The sequence below is a fragment of the Centruroides vittatus genome, unplaced genomic scaffold (assembly GCF_030686945.1).
Source record: "Centruroides vittatus isolate TY-2023 unplaced genomic scaffold, ASM3068694v2 scaffold_3315, whole genome shotgun sequence".
NCBI classification, from domain to species: domain Eukaryota; kingdom Metazoa; phylum Arthropoda; class Arachnida; order Scorpiones; family Buthidae; genus Centruroides; species Centruroides vittatus.
The window spans coordinates 4,718,772-4,735,409 of NW_027122703.1; the positions used below are offsets into that span (position 1 = coordinate 4,718,772).

A 16,638-nucleotide genomic window follows, 5' to 3' on the forward strand; every position below is an offset into this window, starting at 1 on the left:
ACACGTAATTGTGATTAATCAGATGTCCTACACTTTATTTACGGTAGGAAAAAAACACATTCAGGCAAAGTATTTGTTCCTAGTAAGAACAGCACACATTCCACAATTTTTAATGCATTATTGTATGGAACATAGTTTCAAAATGATGAAATATTTCTAACGATTTGTTCCCTGTTGATATTTTTGCTGATGCCCAAGATTTAACTTTTTCCTTGTCAACATATTCTTTTAATAATGATACCTCATTAAAAAGATCATTTTTGGAAATATTACTATCTGGAAAATGTTGACTAATGTGATCAAATGCTTTTTGCACATTTTTCCAATTAAGTTCTTGTTCAGTTATTTATCAATTATTTTAATCCTTTTGTATTTCTTTCTAAATAATAATAATACTAACTTGTATTACTTTTCCTCTAAATTTGCCTTGAGTGTCACTATTATTGTAAATTTTTTTATTATAATACTATCAATAACCAAAATGAACGCCAGTCCCACCGCTAGCAATAGAACAATGCAAACCGACGTGCTTATTCTCACTAGTAGCTAGCTTTCTAAGGCAACGACAGACGAAGCTCTGTGCCATGTAATATGCAACGAACAAAATGTTCGCTCATTTTGACAGCCTGTGAACATGCGCTGCTCTGTTGCTGCAGCTGCACACCCAAACCATTTTCTGTTGGTCTTTGCCATGAACACAAAGGATTTTGTCGGCACACCGTTCTTTTTTACAATCTCACGTACACCATAGTACTGATACGTGTGATACAAAATGATCTTTATGAATCTTAAACATAAGACATAAGTTTATGACACAAAATTGACAAAAACTTAATCTTTCCAAAACTTGGGACTTTCTTAAAATGCCGCAGGGTACGGGACAAATTGTTAAAAATCGAGACTGTCCTACCAAAAGCGGGGGGACATCTGGTCGCCTTATGTATGTGGGCTTTCTTTTTATGTATTGTGCTTTATTATTATTTGGACATGTTTTAGAGATAGAGATAAAATGAAAGAAATTTAAAAATGTAATAAAGCTTTTTAACATTTGTCTTTGTAAGTAACAAATATACTGTATAGTACATCAATGAATTTATTTATAATAATAATGTACTCTATTAATATCATTTGTAGACTTTCCTCTGACACTGGCTGTTATTTGGAATTAACATTGGTTTAGCAAATGTGGATGAGATGGCACTAGCACTGTCAGAAATATAGAAATTTGACTTTTGAATTGAGAATATCAATAAAGCATATAAACTATATAAGTTTAGAAATAATAATGAAATTACATGGCTTATTTGTACTTTTTTGATTTGAGTTAGGCCTAAGACATAATCACTACATTTTTGTCAGATATATCAATATAATCGTTACTATATTTGTTCATTTCTTTATTAAAGAATTCAAACAATTCCTGTCTAGTGCAGTTATGTAGTGTATCTTATCTTAACTCACATATACAAAATACAACAACTTGAAATTCGCTTGCAAAATATGGTAATAAAACTCCAAATCAAACAATGCACATGGTTCTAAAAGTAGCTTATATTTCAAATTTCCAAAAAAAATAGTACCACTGTTAGTTAACAGATTAAAAAACACACACAATTTGTTTTTTGATGGCTGAAAACATAATGTTATGTTTTAAAGCTAAAAATAACTTGATATATAGAGGAATGTAATATTACATTTGCCATTTTTACAAAAGAATTTGCAAAACTTGATATTATATTTCTAGCAGGATAAGTGTTAAAAATAGTGTCAACCATTTTAATTAAAATAATTACAGGTATCATAACTAACTGAAACTCCTGATCATCGATTGATCTATTACATTCATACATACTGGTATGTGTTAGTTATAGAATTGTAGATTTTGAACAAAATTGTCTTAAAAAAAACAGATGCATATAGAATATGCTATTTTTGCAAAGTACACTCATTTGCACCATGAAGTTGTTGTTGCTTTGTGGCAAAACTCAGCATGCAGATACATCTGAAGCAGATATGCAAATATTCAATTATATGAGCTCTAAGACGGCTTTTCTTTTCCTCTAGACTTATTATATTAACAATAGAAAGAGGACAACTTTAGAAAATCACATCTTTATTTCCCTGAGTATGCATTTTGAACATTTAGTCCCTTTTCAACTTCATGTGATATAAATGATTATGAGAAGTACAGGAATTGCGACAATAAAAATATGGATGATGATTATTGATTAACAGTTATTTGAGCAAATACGACAGTACTATACATAATGTTGTAAGGCAAACAATATACATAAAAAAAGTACAGTTAAAACTATAAAATTTAAGACCATGAGATATGCAAATGAAGCATATTACAGAGATATGCAAATGATTAAGAGTTGTGACATGATTAGATGAATGGGCCTGTCACTAGATGGATATAACAGTATTTCCTCCATTGAAGTCTAAAAAGGCTCTCAGAGGCTACTTGTATGTAGTTACGTTGTGGAGGAATCTTTAAACACTGGACGTGCCTTTAAAACACTAAGAGAATTTGCCCAGGTAATGAGTTTGAGAAAGGCTGTATTATTGGAATGCAAGAAACTGGATGGTCCCCATTTACAAATTGCCTGGCATCTAAGCCATTCTGACCAAACTGTTAAGAAATGTTAGGATCAGTGAGTGAGTGATGATACTCACACATGGCAACAGGGCTTAGAACACTACCGGGAGAGAGGATCATCTGCTTCTCCGACAAGCATAAACTTTTCCAACTAATTCGCTGTCTTCCATCCAGAGGCAAGTGGCACCATCATCACAGGTCCCAGTTTCAAGAAGCCTTGCTGAAGGACAGTTGATTTCATGGCATCCATTATGTGTGCTACCATTGACAACCACCTACCATCACATCCATTTGAAGTTGTGTCATTCACAAAGCAACTGGACTGCTACAGAATGGAACAGGGTTGTCTTCATTGATGAGTCAAGGTTCGGTATGGCCAGTGACAACAGCTGAATTTGTATCTGGAGGGCCATGGTTTGCTCCTTAACCTTTCAGCAGTGGGAGAGTCAGGTATGGTTCTACCCCTTAGTAGTGGAGAATATACCCGAAAAATTTTTAAAGTATTTTTTCACGCAATTTTTCTCATTTCCGTTTTAGAAAAAGTATTTGTAAACAGTTATGTCTAGTAAAGAAAAGTCTTTTTTTATTGTTACATAATTCATTTTTTATGTGAATTTTTTTTTGCGGTAGTTTTTAACTAGATTCTGGTGATACCCCCAAAAGAATTTAACGTATATATACGTCCCTCACCACTGCCACACAATCGCCCTCGACGTATATATACGTCCCTCACTGCTGAGTGGTTAATCCTGTCTTTTCTATTATGTACGTTAAAGCCTGTTACCGGTGTGCAATTAACATCAAAAACGAAAAAATAAGTTTCACAAAAGTTTTCAAACCTTCAACATTCTTCTTCAGGCAGTGACAAATTTCCATTAGAATGTCATTAAATACGATTATTATTCAAAATTCGAGTACGTCTTACCCAATGAAGTTTTACTAGGCATGCTCACTATATATGTAGCAATCAACGAGAATTTATAGCTGTTTGTCCACTAGCGCTTGCCATGCTACAGACAGATTTAATTCCTCTTTGTGGTTGATGCAGGTGTTGCTGAGTTTGTAGATATATAAGGCTTTCAGCCACTTTAGATGTTCAGTGTATGGTGTGGTGAGGCTGATTCTTGCCTGGTTAAAATTCGGCTCTATCTCAGGATCACTGGTGTAAATGGCCAGAGCTGTGGTGGTCCTGGCATATTGTATGTCAATGTGCTTTTTTATTCTAATCCCCAAGAAGTGCTTTATAGAGCCGATGTAAATGAGCTCTCTATCGCATCTGTGATTTTTTATTGGGATGTTGTAAACTGTTGACTCCCAGTTAAGAATGTCCTTTCCATTGCAAAGGATGTCAAAAATGGTTGGACATCTATATGCAATGTGAATGCACCACTTTTTAGCTATCTGTGCAAAGAGTGATTGGAGATATGGGTTATAAGTTACTGGGATCCTTTCCTCCTCTTCATGTCAGTCTTTGTGGTGGGAGTGGACTTGGAGTACTCCTTGGGAGCGGTGGAACTTGTCGATTAATTTATGGGTAAGTTTGAGGTACCTGTGGTCTGAGGTGATGCGATGAGTACAACTCAGTTCGGCACACAGAACTTGCTGTGTGGATGAGTGAATGTGTGCTCTTCTAATTAATGCATTATAGGCTGCAATTTTGTATTTATGCGGGTCACACAACTCCACCAGTATGTATATGGATTCTGATCCGGGTTTATGGTACCTCAGTGTGAATTGCTGATCCTTCAACTCAAATGCTGATGTCTAGGAAATGGACTTCCATAGGGTGCACTTGATTGATTTCAATGGTCAAACAATACGGGTTGTCATTCATGGAGTCGAGAAAGGTTAAGATGTCTGTAGATGTCTTCTACAGAAGGATTATATCATCTATGTATCTTCTATATAATGATGTTGGAGAAGTGGCAAGGGAGGATCTTGGATTCTAGTTGCCTTACAACCATTTCACAAAGTCTCCTGAGATGGAGCTCCCCATCAAGACCACTCTTCTTTGTTTGTATACTGTACCATTGAATTGAAAAAATGAATTGTAGCATAGTAAATGTGCCATCTCTAGGACTTGCTGATGTAAGCTTTCGTTGTTCACATTGAATAGGAGATCTCTGAGTGCACAAAAGGTAGGTGGGAGTTAAATCGAAGGGTATAGGGACTTCCAATACCATGAGAAATTGCAGAGGGGAGGTGATCTCCTTGAGGAAGGTTATGAGGTTGATCTGGTTACTTATAGTATAATCATATTTTTCCAAATGTGGAGCAAGTAACTTGTGTGAGAGTTTCTCTAGTTTGCGTGTCGGTGCTCTAGCTTTATCAGCAATAGGGCGTAGTTGTCGTCATCCCTGCTTATGGGTTTTAGCAAATGCGAAAAGCCTAGGCATATCAGGAGAGTCAACTATGATGTTTCCTATTGCTAGGCATTTAGCCAATTTGGTAATGACAAACTGCTTAACTCTCGATTGTAACTTGTCCACTGTATTACTGTCTACTCTCTCACATTGTTAGAATCAACATACTCTAATAATAGCCTATCACATATTGTGTCTCACATGAGGATGAGAGATCCTGTCTTTTCTGTCAAGTGCAATACATCTCCCACAGTTGGTATTATGGTGTGGGGAAGTAATCACACACGACAGCTGGTAATCTAAAGCAGCAGTGGCCAACTTTTGTGCACATAAGATCTACTTTTTATCGTAAAAATGTGTCGCGATCGACTTGTTGTCATAGGCATAGTCTAAGTGGGGAGGGGGAAGTGTGAAATACATACTATGTTTATACACTGTTTCAGTACGAAGTGCACTCACTGCTTATGAGTCAAGTCATAACTGCATGCATACAGTTGCGTTTGGTTACAAATATAATACATTAAGTCAAGACATCGCTAGCGATAGACTTGTTGGCCACCCCTGATCTAAAGGATAGTGACAGCACAGCAATTTGTTCAAAACATACTGGAACCATGTGTTCTCTCTCATGGCAAGCCTCCCAGGAGCCATTTTCCAGCAGGATAATGTGTGGCCATACACAGCAAGGATTTCACAGACATGTTTCTGCCAGGTTTTCACATATCCTTGGCTTGCATGGTATATGCCAAATTTGATACCCTACCAACCAGTTTGGACAATCTTGAGGTCCAATACAGCAATTGTGGATAGATATGTCACAAGACACCATACAGCACCAATATGTCTGCATGCCAGCCCATATTGCATCTTGTATACAGACTAGAACAATGATTCCCAAACTTTTTCGACCCATCGTCCCCTTTGTCTCTAAAGCAATTTTATGCTTACTCCTAACAACAACAGAATTTGCTTATATAATCACTTTCAGCTAATTGCAGAAACGAGGACTAACTGACCCAATGCTTAAGACTAAAATTGTAACCTTACTAAAATGTAGCTTAAATAACTTTTCATAAATAAGTAGCAGCCACAGCTTAACTTTTGCTGTTACATTTAAAGTTGTGCTTCTCTACTAATTTGAAATTTTTAATAACTGCTAACATATAAGTGAAGTAAAAAATGTCAGCAATTTAAACTACCGTATTTTGAGTGAATAATTAAAATGATTAACATTTAATGTTTATCTCCTCATCCCCTCAATCTTTAACCACCAAAATTTAACAGCAACAATACCCCTTATACATAAACTACCATGCCAAATTTCATTTCTTAACCATTATTCAATCTCGAGGTATTAAATGAAACAGATAAAGACACATCCATGGAAATTTTTTGACTTTTTTTGGGTTTAGGAAGTCTCATAATGTAGAGATTTGCAAAATAACCTGGAGAGTCAAATTTGACATGATTCTAATACTTTCCCTTGTTATGTATACATAACAGCCAGGAAAGTAAAACAGAACTAAATAATTAAATAATTTGACACTAGAGGAAAGCATTAGGTGCCATCTCTTGCTAAATTTAATAATTATAATTAAATTAATATTTTAATAATAATTAAAATAATAAATGACTAAAACAACAAAATTATTATAAATAAAGTATGACTATCAATTTTCTTAAATGCATATTACAACATTAAGAAAAAAATTAATTATAAGTAGAAATTACAAAATTTCAATAAAACGATTACTTTCATGAAAAAATAATTTTTAATAAAATTCATTCAGAGAATGAACATTCTTACTAGCAGGGTTTAAGCTGTTGCTAGCTTTTTGCTAAAATGCTACAAGAATTTAGATTTAGCAACAACTTTCATGGCACATTTCACTAAAAAACTAACATTTTTCAACTGATTAAAACATCTTAAAATTGTTAGTTTTTAAGATGTTTTAACTAGTGATGGGATGGTACCAAAATTTCTCCTGATTATGATTCTGCCAAAAACTTCTGATTCTTTCAAACACTTCCTAAAGTTTATTTTAGTTTAAAAGAATTAATGATTTACATTACAAGCATGATACCTTCATTAATTAATAAACATCAAGCTAAATTGATTTTTCGAAAGAAACCTGAATATTCTCCATTTATATGTAGATTTGCATGCTTTTATTGTGTAGTAGAAAAATTTGTAATCGTATCGCAGATAAAGTTAATATTGCAACACTACCCCAAACAAATTACAGCTAATTCCCTTTAACTAAAAAAACACCTTATCTCATCATGCCATCTAAGGTAAAATATATCATCTTTGAAAACTATTTTGTTGGCCAATGTGATGACCAGGAAAGGGAAGGTAATGAAAAGATGCACTTCTTTTTTAATGCTTCTTACAATTGGCATGCCTCAAAATGTTATAATTCCTTCATATTTAACACTAAATGAGGTTTGGCAAATGATCATAATCATCACAAGTTAACCAAGTTTTGAATTCATTCACACAAACCAGGTTTTCCTAAATGCATAATTGCACTTACTTATTTCAGGAAAAGAAAAATTAAACGAATGCCTAGACTGATTCATCTTGAAAAATCAATTCTTAAAACTCAAAACAGCAGTAAATTTAGCGCAAACAATTATTTTTACTTAGAATCATGCAAAATGCATTCAAAAATTTTACATATTACAGCATCCTTTGTGAATCATAAAAACTTTAATAGTTAGTTATAATGGGAAAGTCATATCATTAAAAAACACTTATATATAGGTTGAAACTAATTTAGCTTGAACCACCAACATCTTAAATAATTTTTTCAGCAACACTTTGATTTCTATAAAAGAATGTTTTTGACCCTTTTCACAGGAGTACGTCAGGTTTAACAAAAACATTTGCTTAAAAAGTATTTAAGGTGTTGTTCAGGCATTTTATCATAAGTAAACATACTAAATATTAAAAATAATTTTATCTAATACTTTTTTCAATTAAAATATAATTTTGTTGATATTTTAAACTGTTTTGCTGAAACTTAAATATTTTTGTTGACTATCAGCCTCAATTTAAAATTGCCAACCAAACCAACCCAATATCTGCTGTGTGTTAACCCTAATACCACCCTATCTCTCCTAAAATGAGACAGTTAGTACCGACCAAGTACAATCTCATCACTTGATTAAGCAAAAGAAAAGGCCACTTGACAGGCATCACGTATTCTCTGCCTTGTAGACACAAGCATTTCCAATAAACAAATAATTGTTAATATTGTAATTTTAAAAACAATTTCTAATGGAATGGGATTTGTTTAAAAAATTTGTTGCTCTCGGATGTAAGACTATATTATCGGCTAAAGTTTCTAAAATTTTGCTACAACTTTTTTTAGTAAAATTAGCTACAGAAAATTTTTTCCCAGCTTAAACCCTATATTAGTATTAGTGTTTTGAAAATAATATTAACAATCCGTACATTGAATATTGTTATAAAGAGTTAAATGACTAAAAGTAGTGAAAAAGTGCAATGAAATAATACAGCACATTCTTTACATAAAAAACAGAAAATTCAAAATTTTACCTTACGAAATTCCTCCTTTATGTCATTATTTTCATTTGTAGGGCATTCAAATAAAATATTCTTTATAGTTGATAAATTTTGAGAACCTTCCAATTTATTTGTGTGACTCTGATTATTATACTTTTCTTCATTATTAGATTTCTTTGGAGTTATTTCTATGGTTGTATATGTTTTATTGCTTGAAATTAAAAGATTATGATGATTTCTTTCATTTTCATTAAATGTTTTCATGGTAGTATCTTTAGGGAATACTGAAAATAAAAATATTTAATTAAATATATTGCATTAACTGACATATTTAATAATTTAAAAAAGTTCAATTAAGACAGAAAAAATACATTAAGATTTCTTTTTTTCAATTAAATTCAATTTATAAATTTTTTAACTGATATAACAACCTGCATTTCTTTACTTGATTGGAAAAAATATTAATTTTTAAAATGAAGTAGAGGAAAATTTCCTTGAGCTTGAAAAATGTACACAATAGGCTAATTTAGTAGTCATATCAAAATTCTTGAGCTGACACGAACAACAATTAAATGAGTTAATAACAGAAAAAGGTGAAAACAATTAAATTTTTACAAAATCAGCGTATTTGTTAATGATAGAAAAAGAGAGAGTCAAAAATGGAAGTTACTTCTAACTTACCGGAAGAATATCAGTTAATAGTACTTTGAAATAATGCACAAAAAATAAATATTTCTAAATGAAATAAGTGGAGTTTTTTAAAATCAAATTTAAAACTTGGTACTAAACACGATACACGCGACTGAGTGCCGATTGGCTAGCATATGTCGGATGATCACTCCTCAACGTATTATCACCACTTTGCCCAACTAGGTGGTAGCAATATTCATAATGACCGGTCAATTTAATAAATGAATCAATATTTATCACACTGTGTGCCCTTTTTGGTCATTATGAATAATGCCTGATTAATCACTTTGTCCATAACATGTATACCAAATTTCAAATAAAGACTAACAGTTGTCCATCTCATATACATAAACTAAACCTCTTGGGATGCCGTGTGTCATATATGACTCACAATTTTCCTTCCAAAGAATGAGAAGCAGCTCTTCTTTTTTGCTTGCTAAACAATTATATTAGTCATTCCTTTTGTCACTAGAGTTTAATGAAGCTTATTAGACCACATTCATCCCACTGTGATAGAGACAAAGGAAAATATAAGTGATTGTCTGAGCACATGTTTTTGAAAGTCATCACAAGTATGACTGTCATGTAAATATTCATTTTTCTCTATTTCTATTGATTATAATTTTACAACTTAAACATGATTTTGTTGAGAAGACTTCTAAAATTATACAAGAGTATTTTTTAAAAACTATATTAATAACAGTATTTCATGAGATGAGCTAACTTTTGAATGTGTCATATATGACACATTGGGTCTTTCTGTTACAATAATTACATTACAGCCTATGAACTGTTTTCATATTGGCAAGTTATTTACTTTTATAGTTATTTTGTCACTTGGGCAGCAATATGTATTTTATTATTTATTTTCATTTTTTATTAAATTAATTTATTAATAAAAATAATTACATATTTTTATTAATAAATTAATTTCTGGAATTTGTTTTTGTATAGTTATTTATTTGCAGGATTTTGTTTGTTAAGAATTTATAAATTATTAATATCATAAATCATATATTAAAACTAAATCATTGACATTTATTATAAATTTTTCAGTGTCAACAGATGAAATAAGGAAGGAACATGATAGGACACTTGATACTGATAGAAATTTGTGTGGACTGGAAGGCCGGTCCAGTGATGAAGACAGTGACCAAATATTTAAACCAGTCAGGACATTTATCAACCAAACTATCCTGAAGAATGTAAGTCATTAGATGACACATTTGACCATGAAGAAAATGATGCTTCAGTTATGTAAATAGAGGAAGATTTCTTGACATCAGTGCAGTAACAGACTCCTCTATAGTGCCATACAAATAGATTTGAGCCCTTGCTACCAGCTCCTGCATTTCAGGAAGAACCCTGAAAGGGTAAGGAGTGAGTTTGAAGAATATTTCTTGAATTATATTCCTGAGAATCTCTTTGATGTCATTGCTTCATGCACAAATCAAATATCACTGATTCGTCTGGGAAAACTTTTGACCTTTAATGCTGATAAAATGAAAAATTTTTTGGATAGCCTACAGAAGAGATAGTTCCGGAACAGTTGAGTATTTTTCTGCTGAATGCCCTTTACAGTAGTGTTGTTTCAGAACATGTTTGGTGTTTGATGTCACATTTGGTAGCATCTTTCATTTACGCTACCTTTTGCTAGCTGTAACTGATTAAAGATGGCTGCACCCATATAAGAGAATACACATACTATATATGAATATGAAGGTATTAATGTGTCATTAATTTAAGAAAATATAATTTTTTGATGACAATACTCTCTAATATAAAACAAAAATTTATTTTTATTATTGTTATTTTAGCAAAACAATTCATCAGTCTTTTAATTTTTATCATGACAATAATTTAAATTGTAAGCCTAATAAAAAGTTAAATTTCTGTTTGTTTTTATTTCGTTATTAGAACTTTAATAAATTCAAATCACTTTAATGTTAGAACAGGTATAAATCGTGAACAATAAATAATGATATTAGAACTGGGTATTAGGAATCAACTGTGATTTTATGAATTGGATTAATTCTCGACATTCTACAGGAACTTTATAAAGACATATAGTGATTCTTAACATCTCACTTCATATCCAAACTGTTTGGATATGAAGTAAGATGTTAAGAATCACTATATATGTCTTTAAAATTTCGATATGACATATTCCATTTGATTTCATCCGATGCAAACAATTGCAATCTTTAAACAAAACTTCAAACATGTGAAAGCGGAAGCTACTTATAGTGCCACCAACTTTCCATTCCAATTCATGACACTCATTGTTCAGCAGATCCAGGTTGCTATGTAACAGCTAGCAATTTGCTCAGTTACAACTGACGAGCCTGCCGAATACAGCCATTGAAAACCAAAAGTAGGGGTGTACTATAGATTACCACCTATGGCAATTCGGGACTGAGTATATATTTGAACTCAGAGGACCAAGACGAGTTCAACAATACCCTACTTTTGGGCCGGAGGCAAAAAATAAGAAAGTTATACTTTTTTCAGCGATCGTGTGATGTTCGGGAGTCGCGTCGCTCTCTCCGCTAAGCCTATCGCGTGTTTAACAGGCAGTCCGGCAAGTCGGCCATATATACCTTCAACAGGGGCAGATGTTGATCGACGAGCACACCGATTGTCTATAGTTCGAGTTAAGTCCTTTTCGCACACCCTCGTGCTCATCGACCTCGGGGGCTACAGCCCTTCAGTCTCGCTATTGCTTGCGGTCGACTAGTACTATGAGCTGACCACACTATCGCGATAGGGAGTTGCGATGCTTGAACAAAAGGAAAAAAAGAAAGTGGTGTTCGACTGTTCGTGCTGTTGACGGACTCCCCGGGATGGGAGCCACCGGCAGGCCGCCGATTGTTTAACGTCACTAATTATTGATTCACGGTAGTTCTTGAATAAAAGAAAAAAAAAGAAGTGGCATTTGACTGTTCGTGCAATTTCTTGCCTTTCAGAGTACTTTTTTAAAAATTTGTTTGCAGACTTTACCACGAGATGGCAGCACTAGCAACTACGGTGCCATCTGCATGAAAGCATTAAAAAAGTATAACAACTTAAAAACTATGATAACTTTCTTATTTTTCATCTCCAGTCCAAAAATAGGGTACCGTTGAACTCGTCTCGGTCCCGAGTTCAAATATATAATTGTGGGGATCGGGCCGTAAAAGGTTTATTACGTACTTTTCTAGGTAGAGTCCTGCCACCAGGTGTGTTTTGTCGGACACACCACCGTTTGAGATAAAAATGATGATTAAGGCGCGAGGGGAAGAGTCACTCTGAAGTCCAGGAATGAGTCTCTCAGGAGGAAGAATGCAGAGTCAGATTTAACCAATTTAAGGACATTTACTACCATAAACGAAAGTTTAGAACAGAGTTATAAAAACCGATTTTTTTATGGAAATTTGCCTATTCTTTTCTATTCAACGAGGGGGGTACCTAATAGGGAGGTATTCCGCGACTCACAACATACCAGATAACAAGATGTCTTCTCTTGTGACGTTGACTTGACGGCCAAGACTGCGGAGGTTTCCGGTGTTCACTGCACTTCGTCTGGTTCTTGCTCGTTTTGAGTTGTCTTCTCTTAAGTCACTCTTCCTCGGGTTGGAACTGTATCCACAATTGCTGACTATTTCGCTGTTTCCTGCTAGCTGTCCTTCTAACGGGACCGTGTCCTCACTCTGACTGCCTTCTTTCTCGACTCTCCTTCTTCTGGCTGGCTTTCTCTGACTGCCTTTTTCTGGCTGGAGCTCTGCTTTTTAAACCTTTTCAGCATAAGAAAGTTCATCATCAGATGATGATTCATTGGCAGTGTTTTTCTTATGACGTTGAGCTTTCATAGAGTCATCTCTGAGTTGGTGTCTTCTTATTCTGTGATGACATCAGGCTTTCACAGTCATCTTTGGGTTGTCATGACTCACCTTTGCTCTTAGTCATTGTTTGTTGATTGCTTTGACTAAGTTCTTCATGTAGACATTGTCGAATGCAATGTTTATTTGGTTGCTTTTCATCTTTTCTCTGGCATGTTGTGATATTTTGAATGATAAACCGTTTTATTCTACTTACTTGATATAAAAAAAGGGGGGGTCCCTAGATTGGTAGAATAGGAAGATTTCCTCTTACCATCTTCGGTTGTTATCCATGATACAATTAAGGTTCATGTGAATACATAATAAAAAGTAAATAAACAAAAGTTACAAATAAGTTTACAATATATATATATATATAGATGTTTTTGGAGGGCAGTGGTGGTCCTCACATAATCAAAGTCCTGAAATTCCATAGGTAGTAATCTATAGTATCCCCAAAAACAGTTTTCATGCAGTGCCATCCAGAATTTCTAGATTGGTATTTTTTTTATCAACTGACAGAAAGTTAGGGAATTTGGGTGTACTATAGATTACCACCTATGGAATTTCAGAACTTTGACTATATATTTGAACTCAGGGGACCGAGACAAGTTCAATGGTACCCTATTTTTGGACCGGAGACGAAAAATAAAAAAGTTACCATACGTTTTTAATGCTCTCATGAAGACGGCACCATAGTTGCTAGTACCGTCATCTTGCGGTAAAGTCTGCAAACCATGACGTCAAACTACGGTCATCTCCAGTAGGGTTAAACACACCATACGAGAGCGAAGAGAGCGATGCGACTTCCAATTATCGCGTGATTGCCATTTCGGTTAATGTTACTTATGGCAGCGAACATGACGGCCATTCCCCCTGTTCGTGCTCCCGACTGACCTCCCGGAGGGGAGCCACCGGCAGGCCGCCATGTGCTAAACGTCACTAGTTATTGATTCATGGTAGTTCTTGAACAAAGTAAAAAAAGGGGGGGAAAACGTCTACTAAAGGCAATTTTAACTGCAAGCGATACGACTCCCGATCGCGATAGAGAGGCCGACTTAGCAGAGAGAGCAACGCGACTCTCTATCATCATGCGATCGCTGGAAAAAAGTATGATAACTTTATTATTTTTCGTCTCTGATCCAAAAGTAGGGTATCGCTGAACTCGTCTCGGTCTCCTGAGTTCAGATATATACCCAAAGACCCGAAATTCCATAGGTGGTAATCTATAGTATCCCTGGGAATTTTTTAGGGTAAATTTTTTTCAATTTGATCTGTTTTCAGTACACTAAAGCATAAAAATTTTGACATGATATAATGTACAAAATACCATTTGAGCATTGTGATCAAACGTATTATTTGGAATTATTAAAAAATTGCAAAATTACTAATCTTTTCCCACAAAACCATCAAGGGCCAAGATGCCAGAACTATATCACTGAATAACTATACAAGCTGCAACTTTACATAAAAAACAATTCATCTGCCACTTACACTTTTGTCTGTATCTATTGTCAAACTTTGAGATCTCTCAAAAAATTACACTTTACGCAGATGAAACCCTCTCGTTCTAGTGTGATGATATGGTAATTACATTAAATATGAAACTCTATAAAGTGATTTTCTGAAAAATAATGGCTGCATTAAGCAGACTCAACAGTTCCAGAGCCATCAAGTATTTTTCTGCCAAATTCCCTCTACAGTAGCACTCTTTCGGAACACATTTGGCGTTTTGACATCACATTAGGTTGCATCTTTCATTTATGCTATCCATCGCACCCGAAACCGACCAACGAGGCTTTTTGTTGCAATGCAATGTTACTCATCCAAGATGCTATGTAACAGCTACCAATTTGCTCAGTTACAACCATAGAGTCTGCCAAACACAGTCTTTGTTTCATGCAGATAGAACGAAATAGTTCTATCTGCATGAAACAAATGCTAGAACAAAGGCATTGTTCTGGCATTACAATCCATTACAAGAACTTCTCTGTTTGGACTCATTTTTGAAACTTTTTACAGTAGAACCCGTCCAAAACAGAACTTTCACGGAAACCCGTGCAGACAGGAATTCTTAATTTTCTGCATTAAAACTTACCAAACTGGAAAAAACATTCAGTACTGCACCGGTCCAGTCTAGGCAAGTTTTGCCATATTTAAACAACAGATCCAATAATATATATCAGCCAAAATTCAAAAATCAAAAAGCATACGCATTCTTACCTTCCTCCCTTTTCTTTGCACTATCGACGGAACATATTCTTTTACCGTTTTCTTCCATTCTAACAATATCCGGCATTTCTTTCAAAAACTCTTCTATATCAGAAAATCCTAACAGCTTTAAGTCTAAATTGATTCCAAAACGCTTATAAAATGCCAATTCGAAATTACTCAATAATATTCCACTTTTGTAGCAACATAAAAGTTCTTGAATTTTATTTTTTAAATCTGCTGGAACAAAACGTTTTGTAGGTCTTGCATTTGAAGTTTTTAAATTCTTATCAAAACGAGAAGAACGTGGAACAGGAAAATTGTGTGTATTTTTCTTACTTTTTCTACTTCTCTTGACTAAACTGTCGATGTGTCTAGTAGATTCGTCAGCAATTCCTTTTAGTATAAAGTCTTGAATAGAATGAGACCATTCTAACTTAACCACTTCTGGCATCGACTGTAAGAAATACGTCGCATTAGCGTACCCAAATTCTCTAAATGGCAATTCTTTTCCATTTAGTTTTTTATAATCCGATACTAACTGACGTACTGTTAAGCCGTTAGGTGTTGTTATTAAAATAGAACGAATTATCTGTTTGCTTTCCGTTAACTTTCTGCTAACGTCCGTCATTTTCGTTTCTCCGACAAATTAAACACTTGTAACTCTTTGTGAACACACCAACAATAAAACCGCGAAACCCACTCACTTCGACGACACACATACGACAAATGGCAACGTTCGTTATCCTATCGACAAATAAAACTCCGAACAGACGATAGTTAGTTTAAATTTAAGTTTTATCTGAAAAAATATAAAATCTTAAAAAATATGTTTTAATTTATTAAATTAGAAAATATTAAATAATAATTAATAACCATGATATATTTTTTAAGAAAAATAATTATGCTTAATATTACTTTTATTCTTTGTTAACTTCTTCCGTCTTTGGGCATTAAATGGGTGGCATAAACCGTGATTTTTCTCCGTGATGATTATGAATTTAATTTTTTCTTTCCCTTCCGTTCTACGGTAGCGGCTGGATGGCCGGGCGGTTAGGGTAATAGCTACCGCTCTGCCGGCTCTGGAAATCCGGACGGACCGAAAAATTCCTGGGAATTTTTCGGGGATGATCAGACCGTATATGTCGGCCCCATCCTCACCACCCGGCCGCCCCATTGTGGACCTGGCCAAACCCGTAATGGCCTTGATAAATGAGGCCTCTTAGTGTAGTAGGGCGTAAAGAACTATAAAAAAAGCTATCCCGCCATGCCCTCGACGGGCGGGTGGGTATCGACAGACATATCCCGACAAATCTAGCCCACTAATGACAGAGTTTTCTTCACGTCATTAATGCCTAAATAGGCGCTAGTTTCCCATAAAAG

General features: G+C 34.4%; 1 protein-coding gene across 1 annotated transcript in view; it reads right to left on the bottom strand.

The window, feature by feature from the left end:
- The window catches only part of LOC136988459 (tudor domain-containing protein 5-like), a 70,134-nt gene extending 54,184 nt beyond the window's left edge, over positions 1–15,950 (bottom strand). The window contains exons 1-2 of the mRNA XM_067286304.1: positions 15,268–15,950; positions 8,531–8,781 (exon numbers count right to left, since the gene is read on the bottom strand). Of these exons, the coding sequence (XP_067142405.1) occupies positions 8,531–8,781; positions 15,268–15,886 (870 nt within the window). The 5' untranslated portion in view covers positions 15,887–15,950. The remainder of the gene's footprint in view (positions 1–8,530; positions 8,782–15,267) is intronic.
- Between the last annotated feature and the right edge of the window lie 688 nt (positions 15,951–16,638).